Genomic DNA, 25467 nt, shown 5'->3' with positions numbered 1-25467 from the left:
GGGTTCTGCTCGAAGAAAGAGCTAAACAGAGCGAGCTGGAACAGAATTAGCCCCGAGAACCCAGGGATGGAGGGAGAGTGGCAATACCAATTTGCTGGAAGGGATTTGGAGAGTAAACGAAGAGGAACGTTTGGATTGCGAAGATAGAAACAATTCGCTTTGCATCATTTTCAGTCTTTGGAGTTCAGTAGGGAAGTATTATTATCAATCCACCAGAAAAAAAGGGGAAGAGTGGCCCACATGAACTCAGAATTGGCTGGTGATGGCGTTGCAGGTAGTAGAGGTGCTGAAAACTGACACTATATCCCTCACGTAATGCTCTCTTCAGAAGATCAGCCTTTCCTTGGCTAACTATGGCCTTCAGCCCTCTAGAAAGGAACATGCTGGACCACAGGGGAGCAGGCCTTGCCATATTCCCATAGGTTGAGCACACACAGACTAGCAGACATCAAACACCAGTAAGCCCTCACACACCTGGTATGATATGGCCAACATCACTTCTCGGGGGATAGCAATTATGCCACAATTTCACATCCCTGACTCACCAGGCCACACACGACAAGACTGCAAGAGCACCTCCTCCTTGGGCCCCTGGCCTGGGCAGAACTCACGGGAGAGCCCCTGGATTGCAGAGTGCTCTTTCCCCAACACCCATCTGACCTGGCCACCCCCACTCTAAAACTCATTAAGTGATCCCCATGGCCAAAAGCAGTGGAATCCGAAGTAGGGTTTAGAAGAAAAAGATTAAAATTTTTATATGTGCTTAGCTTTTTTTCTCATCCTATTTTATTTTTAATTATTTGCCTTATTAGGAGCATGCTATTTTAGTACACAAGTATATGTATGTCATTTACAAGTAAATATGTATACAGTGCAAGCTCAAAAACAAGTTTACCAATAGGGGTCCATCATTAAGAGTAAGCCGATTGCCAGCCAAGGGGTTATACTCAACCCCCTGAGCCAGGCACACCTGCCCTGCCTGTCCCCTGCATGGGCCAACACTCTCAATCTCACAGTGGTGGGGGTTGGGGAGTCTGCCCACATCAATGAGAAGTCAAATTTGCCTCTCACCTTTAACACTTGCTACTCCTCAGCTAACCAGACCACCAAGCTGCTGCTCCGATTCTCAGATGCATCTCAAATCCGTCCGCTGGTCTCCATCACTACCTCCAAGAACTCAGCTAAGCAGCCATCCTTCCTCAAGTGGATCACCGCAACAATTTACTTACTGATTCCCCCATAGCCCCCTGGGGTACCCACAAGCCACTTTTCATGTAGACTGTCAGACAGATATTTTCAAAATGCAAACCTGATCATTTCCCATCCCATCCCTTAAACTTTTAAATGGATGGCTTCCCCAACCCTCCTAGGATAAGAATTTTTATCCCCACCAACGCAAGTGTGACCTCGCTTCTCCCCCTGTCCTCGCTCTCTGCATTCCAGCCACCCTCTCTTCCCTCAGCACATGAAATGCACCCTGCTACTTCCCTCCCTACATCAAGCTCAGCCTCGATGTTATTTCTCCAGGAAGCCTTCCCAAAACCCAAAGGACACCTGTTTTTTTTTGTTATGATCCCTTTAACATCCAATGCGTGGATGTATAGCATTTATGGTAATGGTACTTCAATCACGAATCAGGCCAGGCACTGTGGCTCACGCCTGTAGTCCCAATACTTTGGGAGGCCAAGGCAAGAGAATCACTTGAGCTCAGGGGAGTTCAACCAGCCTGGGCAACAAAGTGAGATACCCCCCTCTACAAAAAATTTAAAAAACTAGCCAGGCACAGCGATGTGTGCCTGCAGTCCTAGCTACTCGGGAGGCTGACGCAGGAGAACTGCTTGAGCCCAGGAATTCAAGGCTACAGTGAGCTCTGATTGTGCCACTGCACTCCAGCCTGGGAGACAGAGCAAGATCTTGTCTCAGAAAAAGAAAAAGTAGTGAATCATGCAATAAGTTGTTTAATGAACATGCCCCTGCCAGCCACAAACTCCACAAGGACGGGGACTGAGTTGCTATTCCCCAGCTTTGGGCCTGGTTCAGGACTGGAGCTCCAGACATTTGTTGCATAATGAGCAAATCAATCTTCCCTCTGCCCTCCTCTACACATTACACCCCAGACCATAAGGAGCAATGTGCTACACCCCACAAAATCCAAGCTGTCTAACTGCTCCCACAGTTCCCTCAACTTGGAGGGTCTCCTCTCTCTCAAGATTCAGCCCACAAGGCCTCCTCCATGAAGCCTGCCCTGCTTGCTCCATCCTCTGTGCCCCTCCTGTGCACGGCTGTAGTCCCCTCTAGCTCACATCCTGGTTTATACACCTGCCTCCCTGCTAGCCTGGGAGCAGCCAGAGGATAGGCTAGTATCTGATTCTGTCTCCTCTGGGCCTAAGAGCATGCCAAGCAACCTCATGTTTGTCCATATGCGGCCTGTGTTGTGCTCACTGGCATAGATTCCCCTTTCCACCTTCCCTTCCAGAGAGTAACAATAATAGTTCACAACAAGTGCTAAGCCTTTTCCCACCTAGAACACCTGTATCAGGTCTGCCCTGAAAAGAAAGCTGAGATACAGCCAACAGACACCGGCTCTCCACACAAGCACTGGCGTCCACAGCTCCACGTCTGCAGTGGCCAAAGGGCATGGACCTGCCCCTAGTTCACAGTTACTGCTGCATACACAAGGCATGAGAAACAGGCGCTAGTGTCAACTTAAAACCATCTCATTAGGAGGGAGAGCATCATGATAAACAGCTAATGCATGTAGAGCTTAATACCTAGGTGATGGGTTGACAGGTGCAGCAAACTGCCATGGCACATATTTACCTTGTAACAAACCTGCACATCCTGCACATGTATCCCAGAACTTAAAATTAAAAAAAAAAAAAAAAAAAAAAAAATCTCACCAAGCTCACCAAGGGGTTGGGGGGGGGGGCAGTGAGGGGACAGAGGTCTGAGTGGGAATGGAAGCAATAAAAAGACAGAACTCTGTCTGCCAAACATACGTAGGAACACTCTAAAACAGCAAATGGCCTTTGATCAGCTCTGCCTCAGTCAAGCAAGGCTTTTAAATTCAGATAGTACCAGGCGTGGGTTCCAAAACCTAATGTGGGTCTCCGTGTCCCTTGGGGATTGGTCCTCCTCTTGTCCCTCCTCCCCTTTCCTACAGTGAAGTAGTTAAGATGTTAAGCAAGGGGAAACCCCAGTCCCCATCTCCTCGAAGCTGGGTGGTGCAGGGCACTTCATCACCTAAGTCCCAGACCATGCATTTTGGGCAGGCCTTGCCTCTTTCACCGCAATTCTCCCTCTATGGGAAACTGTTCGAATCAGAATGTCAATCCGTGGAGCTCAAATGTTTTCTTTCTTTTTCTCTCTTTTTAAGAGACAGGGTCTTGCTCTGTTGCGCAGGCTGGAGTACAGTGGTGTGATCATAGCTCACTGCGGCCTCAACCTCCTGGGCTCGAGACATCCTCCCACTTCAACGTCCTAAGTAGCTGGGACTACAGGCATATACCACCTCACCTGGCTAATTTTTGTATTTTTTGTAGAGAGGGTTCTCACTGTGTTGCCCAGGCTGGTCTCCAACTCTGGCTTCAATCAGTCCTCCCACCTCCACCCTCCTAGAGTATAGGTGTGAGCCACGGCACCCAGCCTCAAATGGTTTCTCAGTGTGGTCCCATCTAGTCCGTGTCTTGGCTCAACTCTCAGAAACCTTTGGTCAAATCACTATGGACCTGTTAACAGTAAAAGTAGCCCCCAGGAATAACGTGCTAGCCACCTCCCAGGCAGCGCACTTTATGAACACTGTCTCCTGTAAACATTACAACCATCCTGTCAGGTAGATGCTCATATTGTATTATCCCATTTTACATACCAGGAAATTGAGGACTAACAGAGTTAAGTGAATTCCCCAAGGTCAAGCAGCTGGGAAACTATTAGGCCAGAAAGAAACCCTAAGACTGTCTGCCTGCTAAGCCTCTTCTCTTAAGCCCTAATCAGCACTGCTTCCCACCACGTGCCTTCATTCTTCCCGTCTACAGATGGGGAAATCGAAACATGGAGCTGCAAGGCAAAGTGCCTGACGTCATGTTCAGCACATCAGCATTGGGCTAAGAGACCAAGAGACAGAAGTCAAGTCTCTCCCGCTAGGAATGGAACTTTCACACCCATGGTCTGCCATACTCCCTGATGACCCAAACCACCCTGTCAAAAAGAAAACCAGCCCGGGCACAGTGGCTCACGCCTATAATCCCAGCACTTTGGGAGGCTGAGGCAGGCGGATCACTTGAGGTCAGAGGAGTTCGAGACCAGCCTGGCCAACGTGGTGTAACTCCGCCTCTATTAAAAATACAAAGGAATTAGCTGGGCATGGTGGCGGGTGCCTGTAATCCCAGCTACTTGGGAGGCTGAGGCAAGAGAATCACTTGAACCTGGGAGGCGAAGGCTGCAGTGAGCCCAGATTGTGCTACTGCACTCCAGCCTGAGCGAGAGAGCGGAATTTCGTCTCAAAAAAAAGAAAAGAAAACCCAACCCCAGTCCATAGAAGAAAGGTCCCTTGATACAACCCAAGGAGAGCAGGTCCCTTCCTCTCCAGGTCTCCTTTCCCCTGACTATGCAGTGGGGCTCACTCACTGTCTCTGGTCTCATCCTTTCTGCCACTGTCCCCCAGGAGACCGAGTCAGCTCTGGGAAAACTTGGGAGCCAGGAAACCTTGAGCCTTAGCACAAAAATGAGGCACTCACCAGGGACTTGCCTCAAAGAAATTCTAGCATCACCCAATTTGGAAACCAAGGAAATGAGTCCTGGCCCTTTTAGGAAGCTAGAGAGATGATCTTTACTTACAAAAAAGGAAACTGAGGCAAACAGCAGCGGCAGCACGCTGGGAAACGTAGTAGCTCAGAACCCACACCCACCCGGGCTCTCTGGTCTTGTTCCTCCCTCAAGTTCTAGGAGAATGCTTTGCACTTCTTGAGTAATTGGCCTCTCCTCTATCTTTCTCTGCATATTTCTTCCTTTGGCTTTTAAACCCAGAAACTTTCACCAAAAGCAGGCACATGCAAAAAGGAGCCATATTCATGACAACAGTTGAAGCTACCTCATCAAGCAACTGAGGTCTAAACTGGCTCCTAATTAATATTAACCCTCCAAATCAGAGTCATGCTCAGAAAACCTTGGATGAAGAGATGCCAGGCGGGAGGGGAGTCTCCAATTTTCTTTTTACTTCATCTGGAAAATTAAGAGCACTGCTGATTTGAACAAGAAATCATCAAGGAAAGCAATCACAACTCCACACGGCCCATAACTCGATGGACTTGGATGTGTAACCTGCCACTTTCATGTGCTGAAATTAAAATGATTGTGGCAAGAATAGCAATGATGACATGGGTTTGTCCCTCCTCCTTTAGCCTTAGGAAATGTAAAAACCCCTACAGAATCTTCTGAAGGAGGTCAGGTGAAAGATCTTCCTTCTTTGTCAAAATAAACCAGTAGAAAACTCGTCCAAGACTGTGCTATACAGCCCTTCCCAAAAAGATGCTCCCCCAAGACTCTTTCTCTCCAAGGATAATGAACTTGAGGGAGGGGAGGGACACAATGAGCACAGGGAACTGAAGGAGGGAGGAGGTCCTGGAGACCCTCCACTCCAAACTCAACACTTGCTTGCTGTTTCTGCATTAATTACAATAAACTGCTTCATAGCCTAGTGATCACTTAATGGAGCAGCAAATATGGCTTTTTCCCTATAATTAGTCAATGTAATCTACTGCTATTTCCCTCCTCCCGGCCACCCCTTCTCTCCTTCCCTTTCCACCCCCTACACACTAACATTCACACGCACTCCATCCCCTGCCCAGGATCCACTTATAATCGTGATCTTGTTCCCCGTTCCCAGCAATATCTGGTAAATTCCACCCAATGGACATGAAGTGAAGGGGACCCACATACAGGGGATGCCCCAAGGGGTCTGGGGGCTTTCCCAGCCCCGACAATAGGTCTGAGCATCAGCATCTCTCAGGCCAATGGCTGGGAACTGTGTTCATTTCCTGAGCTTCTACCAATCTTCTTCCCACTCGCGGGACAGGGCTCATGGGTTTGTAGATCAAAACCTACTATTCCATATCCCCAGGCAAAAGGTTCTATGAAAAAGTAACCCTTGCCCCCAATCCCAAGGTTCTCCGTCGCTCCCTCCTAGCTGGGGCTCTTTCATGTCTCAAGTTACTCCCTCCTCTTGGACCATCCAGCCCTGTGCTCCCAGTTCCTACCAAGTGTCAAAGGAACAAAGGCATCTTCAAAGGCTGGGGACACCATCTAAGGTTCCTAACTGAAATGATTTCCCTGCCCTTGAAAATGTGGCTTTTGTGAAATGAAGTTGCTAAAACAGCCCTTTGGCGTGTGGATTAGGGATAACAACACCCTCTTTTATGGCCTGCTTTTCTCTACTCAGACCTCTAAGGACTTATCAACTAACTTCAGATACTCTCATCACCAGCAAGAACAGAACACTTTGTATCTTTCCCATGTTCAAGATGCCTTTAAAATTTTTCTTTTGCTATTTATGGAGAAAAGAATTCACATTTTCTCAGTATCCATCATACACCAGGTACCTTATTTATACTGGCTCATTTAATCCCCACAACCCTATTATTCCCCTTTTTTTAAGTGCAGAATTGAAGCCCAGAAAGGCTGGAACACCTTCCTAAAGTCACAGAGTTAGTGGCAGTTATCAAGTTTCAAACTAGGTCCCTCTGAGTCCAAAGCCCGTGCTGCCAACAAACCACACGCTTTGCTACGGCACATGAATTTGTCTGAATCCAAATTACACTGCAATTCTACCCGAGTCATATATATTCATATGCATAAACACACAACCACGTGTGTGTGTCTTCTTTTGTATTTCTCAAACATTACTTAAGGAAAAATACGTAAGGCAGAAGACAGCAGTACTCAGAGTTCTCCAACTACTACGTAAGGCAGGCACAGAGCACTTACCCAAACCTGCCACAGGACGTGCTCCTTTCTAACAACCCCACAACTCACACACCCATACACTTCCTTATGTTGCAGACACCATTCTAAACACTTTATTATGTTAAGTCCCATAATCCTTATGACAACCCCGCGAAGGTGATACCATCATCATCTCCATTGTACAGATGACAAAACAAAGGCACAGAATATTTAGATAGCTTGCTCAAGGTCACACAGCTGCAGTGGCAGAGCAAGGATTCAAAGTCTGGTTCCAGAGTCCATGCTCTTAAACGCTCATCTAGAACACCTGAAGAGAAAGTAATAAAAATAGCCACAGTAAAAATAACATTTTACTTCAATGTGTAAAATGCAGGGTGATGGGGGTGAGTGGGATCCAGCCTCTATTTGCAGCTTTGTTTTCCCATATTCTCAGGCCCCAGCCTATGTGGCATCAGGTCATTCACAAGCTGGTTTCATGATTTCTCTATTGTGAACGAATTCTTCTGTTGAATCTCTCTTGTCAATATCTGAGACAAGGCCCAGAAAGCCCCAGGAGCAGGTCTCTAGGAAGCTTCTTAGAGCCCTACACAGGGGTAGATGTTTGAGGATGCTTGAGTTCAAACTCTTAGAGCACATCCACCCACCCCCGCCACCCCAACTCCACGCTTGGGGCTTTTGTCTGGATAGCCCTGAAAAAAACAGACATTTCCCATGAATATAATCAGTTCTTCTCTTGGGATGCCCAGGGGGTCTGATCATCCTCACTCCACCATCTCTTTATAGCTTGGGGAAAGACCCAGGTGACTGTTTCCATGGCACCTTCTACTCTAATCCACTGGGGTCATGCTGCAGAGGGGCCGCTTGGAGGGCTAATGCCCTGAATGCACAGGCTTTGAGCAAACAGGATGATGTGGCGATAAAGGCAATCACAACATGCTAAGACAACGGCCTGCCAAACGCAAACTGCCCAGGCAGGACTTGTGCTCAAAAGAACTTTAATTGAATTCTTTCAGCAAGTGCAGCAGAAAAATTCATAATGAGGTCCTCCCCACCCACACCCCCACTATGTCAGTCTGTTCTGCAGTTGTGTGAATCCAGTAAAAAAAAAAAAAAAGAAAAAAATCATTTTTAACAAGAATATGGGACGTGTATGGACATTAACCTGAACATCGTGTACTGCAGGGAAAAACAATGATCAAATCCAAGGATTTTTATTTTCAAAGCAATTTAAGTAAGGCATTCTGCCATAATCAGCTTTACTACCCCTATTAGTACAGGAAAACAAGTTCTGAACCTGGCTCCCTAGTGAAAAATGCAAAATTTGTATAATTAAAATTATACTTGTGAAATTCAAACACACTTTAATTTCCTAAGGGCCCCCTAATCAAGTCAGAAGTTCTTACTAAAACCAATTATCTGCTTTGGAAAACAGAAGAGGAAACATATACATGTAGCAATCTTGTGGAGATTCACAACCCAATTCTCTCCTAGGTGCAAGCATCCTAATTTGATCCTTTTTCCCCAGGTAGAAGACATGGTGAATCCACTAGTTACTTTTTATTAAGTAGTATATCTGAAAGTTGAAACATTTTTTGCTTGTTTGTTTGCCCCTAGCTACAAAAAGGACACATTTGAGAGATATCCCAGAGGGAACTGAGTTGAGAGGGATTTAAAAAATAGAGTGTATCAGTAAATAGACACTGTGTTTCCACCCACTCCACTATACACCAGGCCCTATCTGGCTATTTTTCTTAAGATGTCGCAGCAGTTTTTCAAAACACTCGCCCAGTACTGTTTAGAATGGTCACTCTAATGCCATGGCGAGGAATGGGATGAAAATACTAGCTTCCTTTCTGAAACCAGTTCGCAGCTGAGCCAGGTACTCTCAAGCTGCTATCCAGGAAGTCAGCGAGACCTAGGTTTCTCACCTTCTTCTACCCACAGTGTTGCAGCTTTTCTTGTTCTTGAGTAACTGGAAATTCTTGCACAAGAGCAACATGGAAATACGGATTACTTTCCAAGACACTGAAATATTTAAGAAGCAGTTGTTGCCATGTTTCATTTATGCCACCAATATGAAGTGTTATCGATCTAGGGCCTTTGGAGGGGCGGGATCTGTACACCAACAGGTTTTCTTTTCCCCTCTCCCTGGAATTCATTTCACAAATGAGAATATTGACTTTTCACACTCTTGGTTTGGTGTTCCAACAGTGCCCAGCTCTGTGATGTTGGCCTGACACGCCGTCCAGCCAGGCTCCAGCAGGTATCCAGAAAGTAAAAACAAAATGCCTCTAAGTTGAAAACTTTACTTTTCAGCAGGTGGGAATAAACTCAACATTCATGGCCTCTTTAGGGTGGAGAACACCACAGTAAACCAAACAGGGTTTGGTGTTAAAAATTCCATCTGAAGACTTAGGAAACACAACTTGTGCATGCACAAACACACACAGGCGCCCATGCAAGCATGCAGAAGGAAACACTCAGCTGAGAGTAAGTCATGGGAACTGCTACTTGGCTGGTTCCTTGCCTCCCTCCCACCAGAGCGGTCACCTCATTAATGTCACTCAGCATCACATTTTGCTACACTAGGTCTTTCTGCACTCTGTTCCCCTAGGCGGCCCAAAAGCCTGCTTCCATTGTAAACTTCTGTGCTTTAGGAAACTATCAAAAGCTTTGATGGCAGAAAAGAAAAAAACTTTTATAGGGCCTCCCTCCTCACTCTTTCCCCTCCTCCAGTTTCTTTTCTTTGGTGCTTTATTCAACATCACTACACACACAAATCATGCTCTGAAAGTCGTTTACAATATGTCAGCTTAAAAAAAAAAAAAAAAAAAGATTGCAGTGGCCCGTCTATTTTGCAATTGCCCAAAGAGAATAATTCATTTCGGTGGAGGGTATGGATGAAGCCCTGAATACATTCCTACACCGTTTTCTGCCCTTCAAAACAATAAAAATGTAAAAACCCAGACGAAGGAAGGCCCAAGGTGGCAGGAACGAGAATCTCTTGACCCCCAAGGAATTTATTCTCCTAGATCTTCTGAAGCACTCTCTCCCCAGAATGCATCATCAAGACCATTTTATTAGATTTTTCTAAACCCTTGAAATTGTCACATAATTGAAACAGAAACAGCAATTTAGAGCTCTTGAATGGATTTCTTAAAAAGAAGACTGTGCTTGCCCAACACCCCCACTCCTTGGCTGCTCATACCCCTAACCTAAATTTAAGGTCCTTGCACACAAAACCCTATTTATCTCATAAATCCTCCCCTGCCATAAAAGTTACACATTCTCCTAATGCCTTAGATTTCAGGACGTTTGAGAGAAACTCATCCCAGACAACAGGCTAAAAAAAGAATCCATTAGCATTAACTTGCCTGTCACAGCCAGTGACAAATAAATGAATGTGATGCTTTCAGATCAGTCATTGGTAGAGCTACCCCCGGGCAGATAAAGACCAGTACAGGGAGAGAGAAGACTCATGGGGAGACCTCTCACACAGCAGTGTCTCAGCTGTTCCCTAGCTGCTCCCCGGGACTTTACTCTCAGAGGCAGCAAAAACACAGGCATCAGATACGGAAAAGGAAATGAATTCCTAATGCCCATCAAGCATCCCCAAGATAAAGGCTGCATGCTATCTCGCCTCGAGAGCCAGGACCCCATGAGCAGGCCAAGCCACTGACACAGAATTTTCCAATCTCAATGTGCTGTTCTATTGCTCACCCTAGAAAGGAGCAACAGTGCTAATCAACCCACCAGCTGCTCGGTTATAAGGTCCTCTGATGATGGGGGCAGGGCCATCTTTCGGGGACAGTAACAGATGATGAATGCTTATACTGTACCCGCAATGTGCAGCTATCACCCTAGGCCATTCATATGCATTAGCTCAGTCCATCTTACCCTTAGCAATTCTACAATGGAGGGACGGTTGCTATCCCATTTAACAGGTAAAAGTGGAGGTGCAAAACCACTAAGTGACTTGTCTAAAATGCCATAGCTGGTAAGTGGCGCTTACCTATGCTAAACAGGCTCTCAGAAAACAGGTAACAAAAATTAACCTGAAGCTTTCCAGCTAGACTATCACAAATTCTATTCCTCAGCCTGAGCATTTTATAGCCATCAGGCAAAGTGGCAACCTCAACTCTGCCCACTCATGTTGGATGCAGCAAGGCTTAGCAGAGAGAACAAAGCCTTGGATTCAGAGAGACTTTGGTCCAAAGGCCAATCCTGAACCTTGCTAGTTCTATGGTTCTAGAAAGCTGTTTGCCCTCTCAGGCCCCAGTTTACCCACCTGTCAAATGGAGATAATACCAACTATTTCAAAGGACTGTCGTAAGGATTAAAGAAGATTAAGTATATAGTCTCGGTACTATGCCTATAACATATAAACTCACAATAAATGACAGTCATTATTCTGAATTAGGATTTTTCTTTTTAACTATTCAAAATCTCACAGCTAAAATAAAGCGGGATAGCAGCCAGGCATCCACCCTAAGGCTAACATTCCAGATGGTTGGAAGCCTGGTGCTATCTTCAAAAGAAGGGAGAATGGAGGATATCTTACCCTACTCTGGACCCAGTGGGACATCTGTCCCAGCTGGACTGACCAAGTGAGGCTGCTGCTACAACACACCGCAGGGTGCTCAGCCCCAAGACCACACCTGCGCACTTCACGCCACACAGAAAGCAGAGATCATGATTCCAAAAATGCATATTCTTCACCAAGCAGCCACTCAGCCAAAGGCGACCCCAAGCAGATACCATCTATGAAGTCACAGGTCAGGCTGCTCTGAGCCACGGGACACACACTGGTGTTATACAGGCAATCTGTGATGTCCACATCGAGAAATGACACCTCACTGTCTACACATGGTGAGGTCATGATCACAGCTTAAACAAGGACAAAGTACAGGACTTTGGAATTGTATCTCTATCATGGTCCCTTGTTAAGGAGGAAAAGAGGAGAGGATAGAAGGTAGAAACAAGAGAATGAGAGAGCTCTTTGTAAGCGGCCACACACCCCAAAGGTAGAGGTGGCATCTGCCAAGAGCATCACTCCTGAAGAAGAAGAGTCTATGGCAAGAGAGACTCGGGCCAGAGAGAACATAGCCTGAATTAAGCTTAAGCCACAAGCCCAGGGTGGAAGTTCTCCAGGCAACTGCATCAGCCATGGTCCTATCAGTGACCCCAGCTTCTATACGGGTCTGAATGAGCTCAGACCATTCCACAGAGCATCCCCATACACCCGCACAGACACACAACGGGTTCCCCACAGCACCTGTCAGTTTGCTTTGTTGGGCCCTCGAGGCTTTCTACAAACTGGCTCCAACCGACTTTGCAAGCCTCATGCCAGACCACTCTGCAGCACATACCCTTTGCGACACCTGCACACCCTGACCTTTCCTAGTTCCTGGCAGGAAGAAAGAACAGCATTCCTGCCATTATTCCTTCCTACCAGATCTTCAAGATCTGGGGCAAAGACCACCTCTTCCTAGAAGCTTAGATTGCCCTTCTTCAAAATGCTGTTCCTACCTCTCCTACTGTGCCCACGCTTTCCAGTATCACAGGTCACCCCTCCTCTGAACCTGGAGCTAATATTCTTAAAGACAAGAATTGTGTTTCTTCTGTCATTTTTCATTCCCTCTACCTAAATGGAAGTCCATGATGTACAAAAGTGCAGAAGTAAGGGCCAAGGATGGGGTGTTTTTTGTTTGTTTGCTTTTTTGAGACAGAGTCTCGCTCTGTCACCTAGACTGGAGTGCAGTCGCGCGATCTCGGCTCACTGCAACCTCCGCCTCCCAGATTCAAGCAATTCTCTGCCTCAGCCGCCCGAGTAGCTGGGATTACAGGTGCCTGCCACCATGCCTGGCTAATTTTTGTATTTTTAGTAGAGACGGGGTTTCACCATCTTGGCTAGGCTGGTCTTGAACTCCTGACCTCGGGATCCACCCGCCTTGGCCTCCCAAAGTGTTGGGATTACAGGCGTGAGCCACTGCACCTGGCTGGGTTTTTTTTTTTTTTTTTAATTATTAGTAAAATATGCTTGTGTCCAATGGAGAAGATAAGGCATGAACCTAAATACCATAAAACTCAGAACAAAGTACCTAACACAGTCCCCGGTGCTGAGCAGAAACTTGGTAAATAATTTCTGAACTACTGAAAGTGGCAACTGACTGTACTAAAGATATGGTCCACCCCACTCCCACCATCGCTTCTCCCTGGCTTTGGTGATCACACCTGACAGCATGTTATACACTTATCTGTTTGCTCACTGCTTATTTGCCCCACTAGAGCAAAAGTTTGGTGAGGGCAGGAACTTTGTCATATTCTCCACACTATCCCCCGAATTTTGCACAATATTTGGCATACGGTCGGTGCTTGTTTGGTGAATAAATGAATGAGTGAATGAGTGAATGCCTAGCACAACATGCAACAGATGTATGTGCTCCAAAAGCTTTTACTAATTTATTATTGTTGGAAGGGGCTTAACCAAAGAAAAGGTAAGTGCTGTGGAAATCCAAAGAAGTATGACTGTTTCCACAAAGGGGCAGGGACAGCTTCGTGGAAAAGATAACGATGAAGCTGGGCTTTCAAAGAGGGTCTGTTGTGTACAGAGAAGGGAAGGGCAGTGCAGAGAGGGAAATCTGCAAAACGACAGGTTTCTCAGAGAAGGGTGAGCATTCAGTTTCAAGGCAGCAAAAACTAGAAGAATTGAGAGATAAGGTGGAAAAGACCCCAGTACAGATTTTGAAGGACCTTAATTAAGCACCAAGCTAAGACGTTGAGACTGTGTTCTGTGCGCATCAGGAAGCACTGAGTGTTTCCTGAATCCCTCCAAAAGTGGGTGCACGCACAGAGTTGGCAATGAACAAGGATTAACCCAGCTCTTGTTAAATGAACACACTAGATCAAACGGGAAGAGAGAGATGATGAACTACATCTCCCCTGTGTGTTCTCGGGGTTTTCGGCCGAAGACTGTCCGGGTTTAAAAATACAAAATAGGACACAAAGAATGGACGCCGACCCAAGGGGCACCTGAGATGGTCAGCTGGTTCCTCCGAGACTGCCTTCTCCTCCCTTCCTGGGCAGCAGAGGAGGCTCACCTGTCTGCCAAAAATCATCTGACACAGAACACAGGAGCTTCGTAGTCCTAGGAGACTGACCTTAACGATGAAACGAAAGCACGTGAGGAACGGCAAAATCCAGGGAAAGGACATTTGTAGGACAAGATGCCCCTCCTCCTTGAGCTGACACCTGCTACTGACTTGGAACATAGGAAGGAGCGGTGCTCACCGACAAGAAAGAAGCTAAGCCACTAATCCTCCCAGGTCCTCGCTGCTGTGGAAAAGGGCTGCAGACACACCACCACATCCTCGCTGGGAATGAGAAAACCCACTGGCAGGCCGGTTCACGGTGGCTGCTGAGATGACAGCTGCAGATCATCCAAGATGGCAAGATGCTAGAATGACCCGACCCACAGCAGCAAGGGAAGGCCAGATGCCGAAAACTCACCCTTCGCCCTTGAGAAGCTGCCAAGAAACCACTCCCCCAGAACAGGAGGTGTGCGTGTACACGCTCGGGCTGCCATTGCACCCATCTGGATGCGTGCTTAGCAGAGAACCTTCCAGGGCCCTGAAGCCACGTCAGAGGACAAGACAGGAACAGGAAAACCTAACTGCTAACTCAGCCCTGCTACAACCTAAGTGTGGATCTGAAGCAACCAACGTAACTTTACTGGGTAGCAGCCACCTCCACGGTGAAAAAAGCAGGCTGGATTCAGTTCGTTCACTTAGTTACTAAACAGCAGCCACCAACAGTTCCCTGCCCTCAGGGGGCTTACATTCCAATTAAGATTTTCCTTCAGTCATTTCACCATTGTATTTTTTTTTTATTCTATTAAAATAATTATCTGGCCAGGCACGGTGGCTCATGCCTATAATCCCAGCATTTTGGGAGGCCAAGGCAGGTGGATCACCTGAGGTCAGGAGTTCAAGACCAGCCTGGCCAACATGGTGAAACCCTATTTCTACAAAAATACAAAAATTAGCCAGGCATGACGGCAGGTGCCTATAATCCCAGCTACTCGGGAGGCTGAGGCGGGAGAATTGCTTGAACCCCGGAGGCGGGGGTTGCAGTGAGCCAAGATCTCACCACTGCATTCCAGCCTGGGCGACAGAGTGAGGCTCCGACTTACAAATAATAATAATAATAATAATTCTATAATAATAAGATCAACAGACATTTGTGGGGTGCTATTTTATGCCAGACACCCAGTGAAGAATTTTGCATTTATCCTGCAAACAACTGCAGGCAGTGAGTACTATAATTTTCCCTCTTTTACAAAGGAGGAAACTGAGCCTTGGGGAGGCTTAAGTGACTCGCCCCTGGCCACCCCGCTGTGACTGAAGGCAACTAGAAATAGGTTAAAGAAGTGAGATCTCACTGTATCAACAGATGAGGTTCTGGCCTCTAAAAGTTAAGGAAGGAAATGGCAATTGGGAAAAGATGGGAGTGTTTTCTTATACACAAGGATAATTAAGACAGATGGTGAGTACACCCAGACCTCGCTCTTGCTGAAAGATGCTAAAGAGTCTCTTGGTTCCTCCACACACAAGAAAGGAACCCATGAGCTCAAGCAAAACTCTTCCAGACAGCCAACACTCCAGTCCAAAGGGAGCAAAGAACAGGGAGTGATGGATCCCCATCATCCTCATATCTCCAAAGGCTTCAAATTAAGTCATCTTTTTAGAAGAGCATGACCATTTTAATTTTTAAAAAGATAAGGGGAGGAGGGAACTCGTACATATTTTACAAAATGAAATAATCATCCAGAGAAATAGGAAGATATAGAATGAACCAGTCTTCTTGCCCTGATCAAAATATACTTCACTAATTAACAGCCTCTAGTCTCTGAAGAGTCTCCCCACTCTACTTCACTTGAGATGTGAACATTTACATCACAAAGGGGGATACATAAACTGTAGGATTCAAAACCTTCCTTTGGTGACTTATTAAAATTCTGGTCTAAACAGATTTTTATTTATATGATACATTAGAGAATATTATGACAGTACTAATATGAAATCTGTTCTTCACTGCCATGGATTTTCTTTCATTTTAAGTTACCATTTCTTTCCACTAGTCTTGTTTTAACACCTCCACGGAATATTTCTCTGGCGAGCGTTAGCAAGGAGGGACAGCCAGAAAGCAGAGAAACTCATTTTAACTGAAACACACACTGACATATCATTTACAAGCTCCTCGCCCAGCCCACGAGGAGGGGCAGGGTTCCCTCTGCCACTGTGACCTGAACACAAAAACACAGTTTTATTGAAGGGAGATAAACGATAAATAAATCAGGGTCGACTTGAAGTTCTACGCTCCTGCCAGCCGGGCTTTGGCCCCCAACACTAACTCCAGTCTGAAATCCCGGTGGCCAGGCTCAAATTCTATTGGAAAATAACCGTAGACAGAGAAGACACATTCTCCCCACCCTGTCCCAATTCCCAACCACCATACAACCTTGGCATTCACTCTGTCGCCTCACTGGGGTTGAGTAACTCCAGAACCATCTGAAAAGATGGCCGGAGGGGTCAGATCGAAAGATATAAGACAGTGTCACACACTGGTATAACATGATGGGGCAAGGCAAATCACCTAGGCCCAGGAACGCAGAACTTCAAAGTCCTGGGCTTCTGGCTATGGTTCCCTCAGCACAGCCCGCTGACCTCTCTGAGCCCATCTCCTGTCGCAGAGCAGAGGGGCCATCCCCTGAGGTACCCCCACAGCATGGCACATTGGTGAAGGGCCCAGTTCTACAGCCAGGTTGCCTGGTTATGTCTCCTGGACATCCATCTGTGCCTCAGTTTCCTCATTTATAAAATGAACTCATACTAGTACTCTCCTCATAAGGCTGCGTGAGGATTAAATGGATTAATAAAGTCTCTGCAATAGTGCCTGGCATATAAATTCAACTAGTATCATTATTATTACTCAACCTCTCACAGGATTGATATGAGGACTTAATAAAAATGGCAGTAAAAAATAGCAGGTTAGCCAGGCACAGTGGCTCACGCCTATAATCCCAGCACACTGGGGGGCGGGAGGATAGGTTGGCCCAGGAGTTCAAGACCAGCCTGGGCAACACAGAGAGATCCCATCTCAAAAATAAATAAATAAATAAGATAGCAGGTTAATGCTTCTATGGCATTACCATGCAACATGTCTTTTTTCTTTTTCAGTCCCTTTACCTTTATTAATTTATGTAATCTGCAGAAAAACTCTATGAGATGGAAAAACAAAGGTTCAAGGAAGTTAAATGATCAGTTCAAATTCACACAGCTAAGGAGTGGCACCATCAGGATCCGAACGCAGGCTGTCCCACTTGCAAACAACAAGTGCAATAGCGATGAGAAAACCGACAAGAAAAATAATGACAATGACGAAGACCTTTGTCGCAGACCATGCTCTTTTACTCTACACAAAAACCTTCTGGGAGAGCTATGTCATCACTCCTATTTTACAGATGAGCACACTGAGACTAAGAGAAGGTTAGGAACACCAGCCAAATGCCCCAGGAGATGGAATTCAGATGGAGATAATGAACAGCCAAGTCCTCTGTAAAGTGAAGTATGTCGTACACAGTAAGGTGTTACTATTAAATCTCTAGAATTCATGGAAAGATGTTCTCCCCCGACTGGTTTCATGTTAATTCACCTACAAACATTCCAGATGTGGAGTTGAGGGTTGGGAAAGGAATGCACACTTTGACAAGTTTGAGAAATATTCTGTCTCGTTTTCAAGTTGAATGCATCACTGCAGAGTGTATTAAAGTGAAATATTGCTTTTCTCATTTAAAAACAAAGTTAAGGAAGGGGGACAACAAAGGGGAGAGAAAAACAGGTCAAACCCATGGTTTTACCAAGTAAGGGATTTTTCCAGCTTCCCTCTTGGGTAATCTGATCCAAGCTCTGAGTGATCAAATGACTAACCTGGAAATTTGAAGATTCACACTTATGGAAGAAACAGCAATTCTTCCAAACCCAGGAAATACTGCTAACTCTGGGAAGCCCTCTGAAATGTGAAGGATCACAGATAGTTTGGGAAGTAACTAAAACAATAAGGACAATTCCAAAGTTCGAGCTAAGTACAGAAATAACCTAATCATTAATTCCTATCATTTGCTTAAGCATTACAAAAAAATGCCTGAAGAAAATATTTCATTGTATTTACTTAAAAAGTTGTGTTTCCGTCTTTAAAAAAGGGAGAGGAAAGAGAACAAGGAGGGAGGGAGGGAAGGGAGGGAAGGAAGGAATCAATCAATCGAGTGGTGCGCTCCAGACCTGAAATTCTCAAAGTACCATCACAATCACCAAATTTTTCTATATTAATGTGCAAAACCATTCCTCTCTTTACACAATTAAAAGGTTCCACTTCTGGGAGACTATGCGTAAAGAAATAAACTGAATTTGCTAAAGCCACAACCTTTTCCGACTTACAATCAGAAGCTTCAACTTTTCCCCTTTCCCTAAAAGAATGATAAATCCAGAAGATACATAAAAAGCATTTCTTCCAGTGCTACGTAAGGAAGAAAAAAAGCAACTAAAAAGTGTAAATGTAACATGTAAGCCATAAGCCCTTCCAATTTAACCTTAGGCTTCATGCAACTGTGTTCTCATAGCCACACCTGGCAAGCTCAGTGAAAACTATGTTAACGACACACTTCTAAAAAAGTGAAGCCCTATCTCAATTCTTTAAGCAAGTCTTGTAGTGCCACTCCTACAAAGTTACAACATTTTCAGGACTTCTCCACCCAGGCACCAGCACTTGCACAAATAAGAGGCACTGTTGGTTCCAAGTATGCCCTGACTTATCTAACCAACCTAAAACCAAGATGTCCACTGCTTGCTCTCCCAGATTTAAGGCTTTATGGGCCTAAGAAGTTGTTTTTTCCAAGAAAGGGTCAGCTGTTTAGTTAAACTCTACTCCTCTCCATAAACTCCAAGTTGTAAAGCCTCAAAGAGTACCCTCCAAAAGAGTCACAAGGAAATGTTCGACTTTTCCTGATGTGATATTGGAAATGCTTAAAAAACAAACAGAATCCTTGCAAAAAATACTGCAGTCGATGGAACCACGTCCTCCCACTAAGCATCAGACTTCTCCCTGCCCCCAGGTGGATGTTCAGAAGCCACCTTGGGATGGCTAACTTAGAGACGCATGGTTATCTCACAGGACTACTTGCCCAGCCTGTCCTGCTACCCCGAAGGAACAGTGAATACCAGGCTTCAACAGTTCATTGCCAATGCTGTTTGAAACTTGAAATTCTCGGCAATCATCTCTGAGTGCTAAAATCCTACTGATGATTCTCCTACTTACCTTGGGTTGCGCTCGACGAGGAAATGCAACTTTGGGGTCAATCTGGGGAAAAAAATAGAAAAGCAGGAGTCAATAAAGTACTTTAAGAAAAGGAAAAAATAGATGATTAATCACCTAATTATTAATCACTCATTTCTCAGGCTTATAATCCAGCTTTTAGTAACTTCTCAGGCAACTCAAAAGTTTCTTAAACTTTGATCTCAACTTTAACCATCCCTCCAACAGATCATATAACTAACATAGCTAGCTAGCCTTTCTGAAATGACCCACCATGCATTTCAGTGTGTGATGCTCTTAATAAACCAGATCTCATGTAATTCTTATTTAGGCAAGGGCTTCTTCTTCCAGACACTGAATATTAAATGGTATCTACATCTAATTTGCTATGCGTGGCTGGGAGAAAAGATGGGAGCATCATTATCATTGGGAGAAAAATCATAACCTGAAAATTAAATGTAAGTATTCTCTAGCAGTAGGTAATTGGATGGTATTTCTTCTCCCTGATGATAACTAAACAACACAGGAGGGGAAGGAGATTCCAAAAATTTTTTAAATCAACAACATCCAAAAAATTCCCCATAGACATCCAACACAGTGCTCTGCTTGAGTTAATTAATTCATTTTAGCAAAAGTAAAGTTACCCAGGATTAATCAAAAAGATCATCTGTTCTGTAGTTATATCTCAAAAGATAAAAAATAATTTTTTTAAGTAAAGAAAATGAAGCATGTGAGCTAAATCCACCTGGATTTTAAAAACAAAAGGGAGTAAAAATCTATAAGCAACCTAAACCCAAGTTAGAAAAGAAATCCCTTCATGGGGAGGGCACCAAAAAAAAAAAAAAAAAAAAAAAAAAAGTTACTGAATAAAAGAAGTAGTCAGAATCTAGTGCAACAAGTAGGGAATTCCCCTACCCCAACCTCAATCCGAATGGAAAAACATCCTCCAGTCCAAATCAGACACTTGCAAAACGCATGATGCTCAATGAGGGTCTAGCTGTACAACTCAGAACAGTTCTCCCGGAAGCATGTGAATCTAACAGGCTGATGTGAGGGAGGAAAAAAGTGACTGCACAGATAAAAAGAGGAGAAAAGAAATGTGAAAATATTCCCGTTGTCGGTTTTCATTCAATGTCTAAATGTCACAAATCTTTGGGTAAAGATGTAACACAGATTGTATAAACATTGCTACCAGTTATTTATTTCCAGGCTTTGGCTTTCATATTAAAATGTTTTCCTTTCAAAAAGTAAATCTGAGCTTTGTTTTCACTTCTGCCATGGGAGGGAGGGGGGGAGAAAGAGTAATGCTGTGGAGGAAAGTAGGGAGGTGGGGGTGGGGAGTGGGAAGCATGGAGGATAGTTCATTTGTTCCCTGACTTACATCACCTAGGGTCTCAGCCGGAAAGACAAACGAGGATTTCCTGCTGTTATTACGGTGGCTTAAAGACCTAATAAAAGTCTGCATTGCATTCCCTACCTTTAAACATCACCTGAGAAATGAGAGATTACTTTTCAAAAACTAAAATAGACAAAAATCTCTGATCTAGAAAACTACCCTTTCATAAAGATTAACATTACTGCATCTACAGGTGTGTCCAGCACTGACTGGCACTTGTCTATAAGAGAAATACAACAGGTGTGGATTTTCCATTCTGTTCACGTACGTAAGACAGAGGTGTCTTTTTATAAATACTCCCCAGAGGGTGTTTTTTTAGTTGGCCGGCACACAATCGCAATCAGAAATCACCTTGTTTATGGGGTAACAGGTGTGGGGTATGTTGAGGGAGGTGCCAGGAGCTGGAAGAAGTAAGGTGCAGTGAAGAAAGTGAAGTACTAAAGAAAATTTAAATCACAAAACTAAAAAGCCAATTCAGAACTCCTGGATGGTGTGTGGCCGTATCAGAGCATTATATCATGATCGAAGTTCCCCAGTGTGCAAAGTTTACACGCTGAGATCTCTGAAGGAGAGGAAGGGTCAAGTTAAGCATGGCAAATCCCAACCTTTTGCACATCCCTGTCAACTATTTTTTAAAAAACAAACAAAAAAGAAAACTACCAAAAATTAAAACATTAGTTAGTTAGGTACAGCTCTACTTACTGTATCTACAAGTCCTCTAGGAAAAGACTAAGGTACTATTTTGGATGTGAATGGCCGTTACCTAAACAAAGCTTTTAAGGTAACAGTAAACAAGATCCTCGTTTCCATGTCAATAAACCAACCGCTTCTGCCTCCTGCACTGAACGTTGAAACAAAGTCAAAAGCTAGGTTACACTAAATAATAGTGACCAAAACATGTCTATAAACAATCAGAGAGGGAAACTGCAGGCTTTGCACCTGATACAGAGGAATATGACCCACCAGCCACCACAGAAACCAAATACTGTTTCTCCCACCCAGGTAGCAAGAGGGGGTGGATGATAAATTCCCAAATTTGCCTTGAAAAGATTTTCCTCTTTAATTTCATTAGCTTTTTGAAATGGCTAGCCACGAAATCAAGGAGAGAAAAATTTTTCAGACATCCGTTATCATCCTGCAAATGATTTCTGAAATTAAATTATCTAAAAGTACAAAAGGCTGGGCTGCATGCAAGCTATGACAAGTCCAGGACAATCAATAAAGCAACTAAGAGTACAGGTGGGTTTCTTTCTTAGGAGAAGGCACGCACACCTGATCTCTTTGATCAGAGAAAGAGGGTGAATTTGCAAAATCAATTCAAGTGCACCGAAGGTTGCCAGGTTTATTTTCTTTCCTTCTCTTCCATTCAATGTTAAAGCCAAAAGGGGCTTGAAAGATCACCTTGGTCCATTTATTCTACAGAAGAGGAAATTGAGACCCAGAGGTAGGGAATGTCTTGCTCACTTTCATAAGAGGCGGATGGAAGTAGAGCCCCATCTCTGGCCTTGTCCCACTACCCCATCACAGAGGAGTGAAGTTCCATGCAACCCAGCACTACAGCCCGATGTCATCTTAAGGCCTCTGTTTGGGGCAGATATATATTAATAAAAACCGTGGGGAAACTCTGGTAGACATAAAGGGAAGGGAGGAGAGGCAGGAAGCCCACACAGGGGCTAAATAAAACACTGCACACTCCCCCTCCTATTAAATGTATTGTTATATACAGACACTCTTTCTTCCCTTCCCCTTCTGACCTCTGCCTGGAGACTTTTCCCCCTTCTACTCTGGATTTTTAAAACTTGTAATGTATAAAAGTACCCACACTTAAATGAAAGGATCTGAGAAAGAAAAGGAAGGAAAAAAAAATCACTTTGAAACCCCCAGGCCTTATCAGCCTTAGATTTCACGCCATCTGGAGTCACCCCAGTGGATGCCCAGCTCAGCTCTGCCAGCGTCCCCTTCCCTTCCCAAACCACATTCCAAATCCCAAGTGCCCCAAGAGAAACCTGTTGCCTGGACCTGTAATTAGCGCCCTCTCCCCTCCTTCCCACTGCTGTCCCCCTTGGCCACAAAGCAGGCTGTGCCTTCTCAAAGCTGATCCCCACAGCCACAGTTGGTAACGCGTGCTGTGCTTGGCTGACAAAGAAAAGTTGCATTTGCTCTCTGGTGGAGTTTCTCTGCACAGTCCCCAGGCCGGGAAGGCCGACTCTCCCGGAGCCGAACCCTCTTCTCCCCAAGCCTAACCTTGGCAGCATCTGAAGCTGCAATGGGACAGGCTCTAAAAAGAAAACCCCAAAGCCAGCCACAGCAGCAAACTTCTGAGCCAACTCGCTAGCTCAGTTTAAAACTACCCAGTTCTAGCACAGAAGCAAAAGAAGGCACTGTCCCTTTAAATGGGGCTGTCAATGCCCAGATCGTTCCTGAAAAGGGGCGAACAACAACAACAAAAAGCAACCTACCGTCTTGGAATCTAACTCATGGTGGGGCTGACCTAATACTTTATCTACACTTGCTGGGTCTGCGAACGTGACGAAACCGAAGCCTCTGAAAAGAGACAAAGAGGGAGAAAAACAAACAAGAAAATGTGACACCATTGAAAGCAACAAGGGGTGAGACCTAAGGCTAAATGAAGAGCAAAAGTTGCCCCCCCTGCACCCCCACTCCCACTCCCCTCCTCCAATTCCCCTCCTGCCTGCAGCCCTCCACCTCGCAAGAAAAAACATCAAGGTTAACGGGGGAAGTGGAACGGGGGCAGGGAGGGTGGAGGTAACTTGGAAAATGCTGGTGCCTCCACTCTTTGGCCACCTCAGTTTCCTCTCCTCCTCCCCTTCCCCTTCTTAACGCTTTGTTTTATTCCGAAGAAAGCCCGGCACTTAGAAGAGATTCACCACCATCTTTCTAAGAGGGATCTTAAGAGTTTGGGGAGCTGGGAGTGTGGGGGAAACACACATTAAGATAAAAAAAAAAAAAACTATGAGAAAGTAAATGAAGCTGAATGTCATTTTAAACAGAGAAAAAGAAGCGACGGGAAAATGACTTAAAGCAGAGAGATGGGTATCTCTGTATCCAGAGTTCAGCTCCAATTAACAATAACCTCTGGGGTTACTGGGGGGCGGTGGGGGTGGTATGGAGCGCCGTTCGAGATCAGCCACGCGCCTGAGCCCCATTCTAATCCGCTTAGCTACTTCCGAAGACACCTCCAAAAATAAAACTTAAACTTTGTTCTAAAATAAAGACAAAATCCAGAAGGGAATGGTTTACCTGGAGCGTTTCGTAGTGGGATCTCTCATGACCATACATTCTCTAATTTCTCCAAATTTGCTAAAATAGTCTCTAAGGCTATCTGTAGAGAGAGAAAGAGAGAGATGGGGGGGGGAGAGAAGGTGTGGAAAAAGAAAGCAATGCAAATTTTGATCAAGGACAAAATCCAAAAGTAGTTTTCTGTTGTTATTCTGTTTTGTTTTTGCATTTTTTGCACACGCGGGGGAAATTCGGCAACAGAGGTCGCATAGAGGGCTCAGAAAGGATTTGCTATTTAAAAAAATAACCTTGCACAGGAGAAGTGGGGAGCCAATGGCGGGGGGGGGCTCCTACACCGGGATAACAAAGAGCAATAAAGAAGCCAAGAAGGGGGGACCCAGGCGTCCCCCCCTCCCTCCCTTACCTGGTGAGGTCTGCCAGCTCAGTCCACCGATAAACATTTTACTAGAGGGAGAAAACATAACAGAAGTGAGCACCGATGTCAGATCGGCCATTTTGACGTGTAACTTACAAAAGCTAAAAGGAAAGCGGGGGGGAGCGAGCGAGCGAGAGCCGGGAGGTGGGGTGGGGGAGAAGGTGACGGCGAAATGCAATCCAAAGGTGTGTAACTTCCACGGGGGGGGCGCGCGGGAGAGGCGGGGGGGCGCGGGAGATGCCCGGCTCCGCGCACCGCCGTCCCTGCCGCTGCAAGGAGAGCGAGCCCAAGGCGGCGCGGTGGGCAGCGGCTGGAAACTTACCCGGGGTCGTGCTGGGAGTCGTTGGCGCTGCCCGAGGTGCCTTGGCTCCCATTTGCCTCCATATCTGAGCCCCCCCGCCCCCCCACCCCCAAAAAACCGAGCCCCACAGCGATCGGAGCGGAGCGGCGGCCGGCTCCGAGCCCCGAGATCTCCGCTCCCTCCTCCCCCTCCTCCTCCCCCCCGCCCGGGCTCCTCCGAATCTCTCTGCGAGCGGCGGAGCCGGGGCAGCGGCGAGAGCCGTCACACGTGGGATCGGCTTAGCTCAGCCCCGCTGCCTCGCACACCCCCCGTCCCCGCCCCCCCGGCCCATCCCCACCTCTCCCCCTCCTCCTCCCCACCCCCATCTCCTCCTCCTCCTCCCCCTCCTCCCCGGCGCACGTGGGGCGGAGTTCTAGAACGTCGTGTAACCAATGCCGGTGACGTCACGCACCCCCGTGCGGCCCCCGCCTGCCCGCGCGCGCACACTCGGCCCCCCACGGCCGGACCCACAAGGGTGGCGCGCGAACCCCGCGGGCCGAGGGGACCCCGCCTCCCGGCCGGCAGGGCGCAGGGCGAGGGGGAGCGCACCCCGACTTCCCTGGATCACATGGGCTGCGGGGGGCGGGTGGATCGGGGGAGGGGAGGCGCGGGGAGCTCGCTGCGGCTCCTCACCCGGACCAGGGAGAAGACGCCCCCCCACCCTCTCTAGTTCGCCCTCTCCATTCAAGTTTGCCGGCCCCTGCCGCCGAGATCCGGGGATGGCAC

The 25467-nt window shown here is 46.1% G+C and overlaps 1 protein-coding gene across 4 annotated transcripts in view; it reads right to left on the bottom strand.

Annotated features, from left to right (window-relative positions):
• MSI2 (musashi RNA binding protein 2) overlaps window positions 1-25005 on the bottom strand; it is a 429839-nt gene extending 404834 nt beyond the window's left edge. For 2 of the 4 annotated variants that reach the window (XM_030827590.1, XM_030827591.1), the window contains exons 1-5: window positions 24724-25005; window positions 24390-24430; window positions 23987-24068; window positions 23185-23269; window positions 19333-19374 (exon numbers count right to left, since the gene is read on the bottom strand). In XM_030827590.1, the coding sequence (XP_030683450.1) occupies window positions 19333-19374; window positions 23185-23269; window positions 23987-24068; window positions 24390-24430; window positions 24724-24785 (312 nt within the window). In that variant the 5' untranslated portion in view covers window positions 24786-25005. The remainder of the gene's footprint in view (window positions 1-19332; window positions 19375-23184; window positions 23270-23986; window positions 24069-24389; window positions 24431-24723) is intronic. The other 2 variants (XR_004033315.1, XM_030827589.1) reach the window with 2 other exon arrangements.
• Window positions 25006-25467: the final 462 nt, after the last annotated feature.

The sequence above is a fragment of the Nomascus leucogenys genome, chromosome 14 (genome assembly GCF_006542625.1).
Source record: "Nomascus leucogenys isolate Asia chromosome 14, Asia_NLE_v1, whole genome shotgun sequence".
NCBI classification, from domain to species: Eukaryota; Metazoa; Chordata; class Mammalia; order Primates; family Hylobatidae; genus Nomascus; species Nomascus leucogenys.
Note: the sequence above shows the minus strand (reverse complement) of the source record. Positions and strands in the feature narration are given on the sequence as shown.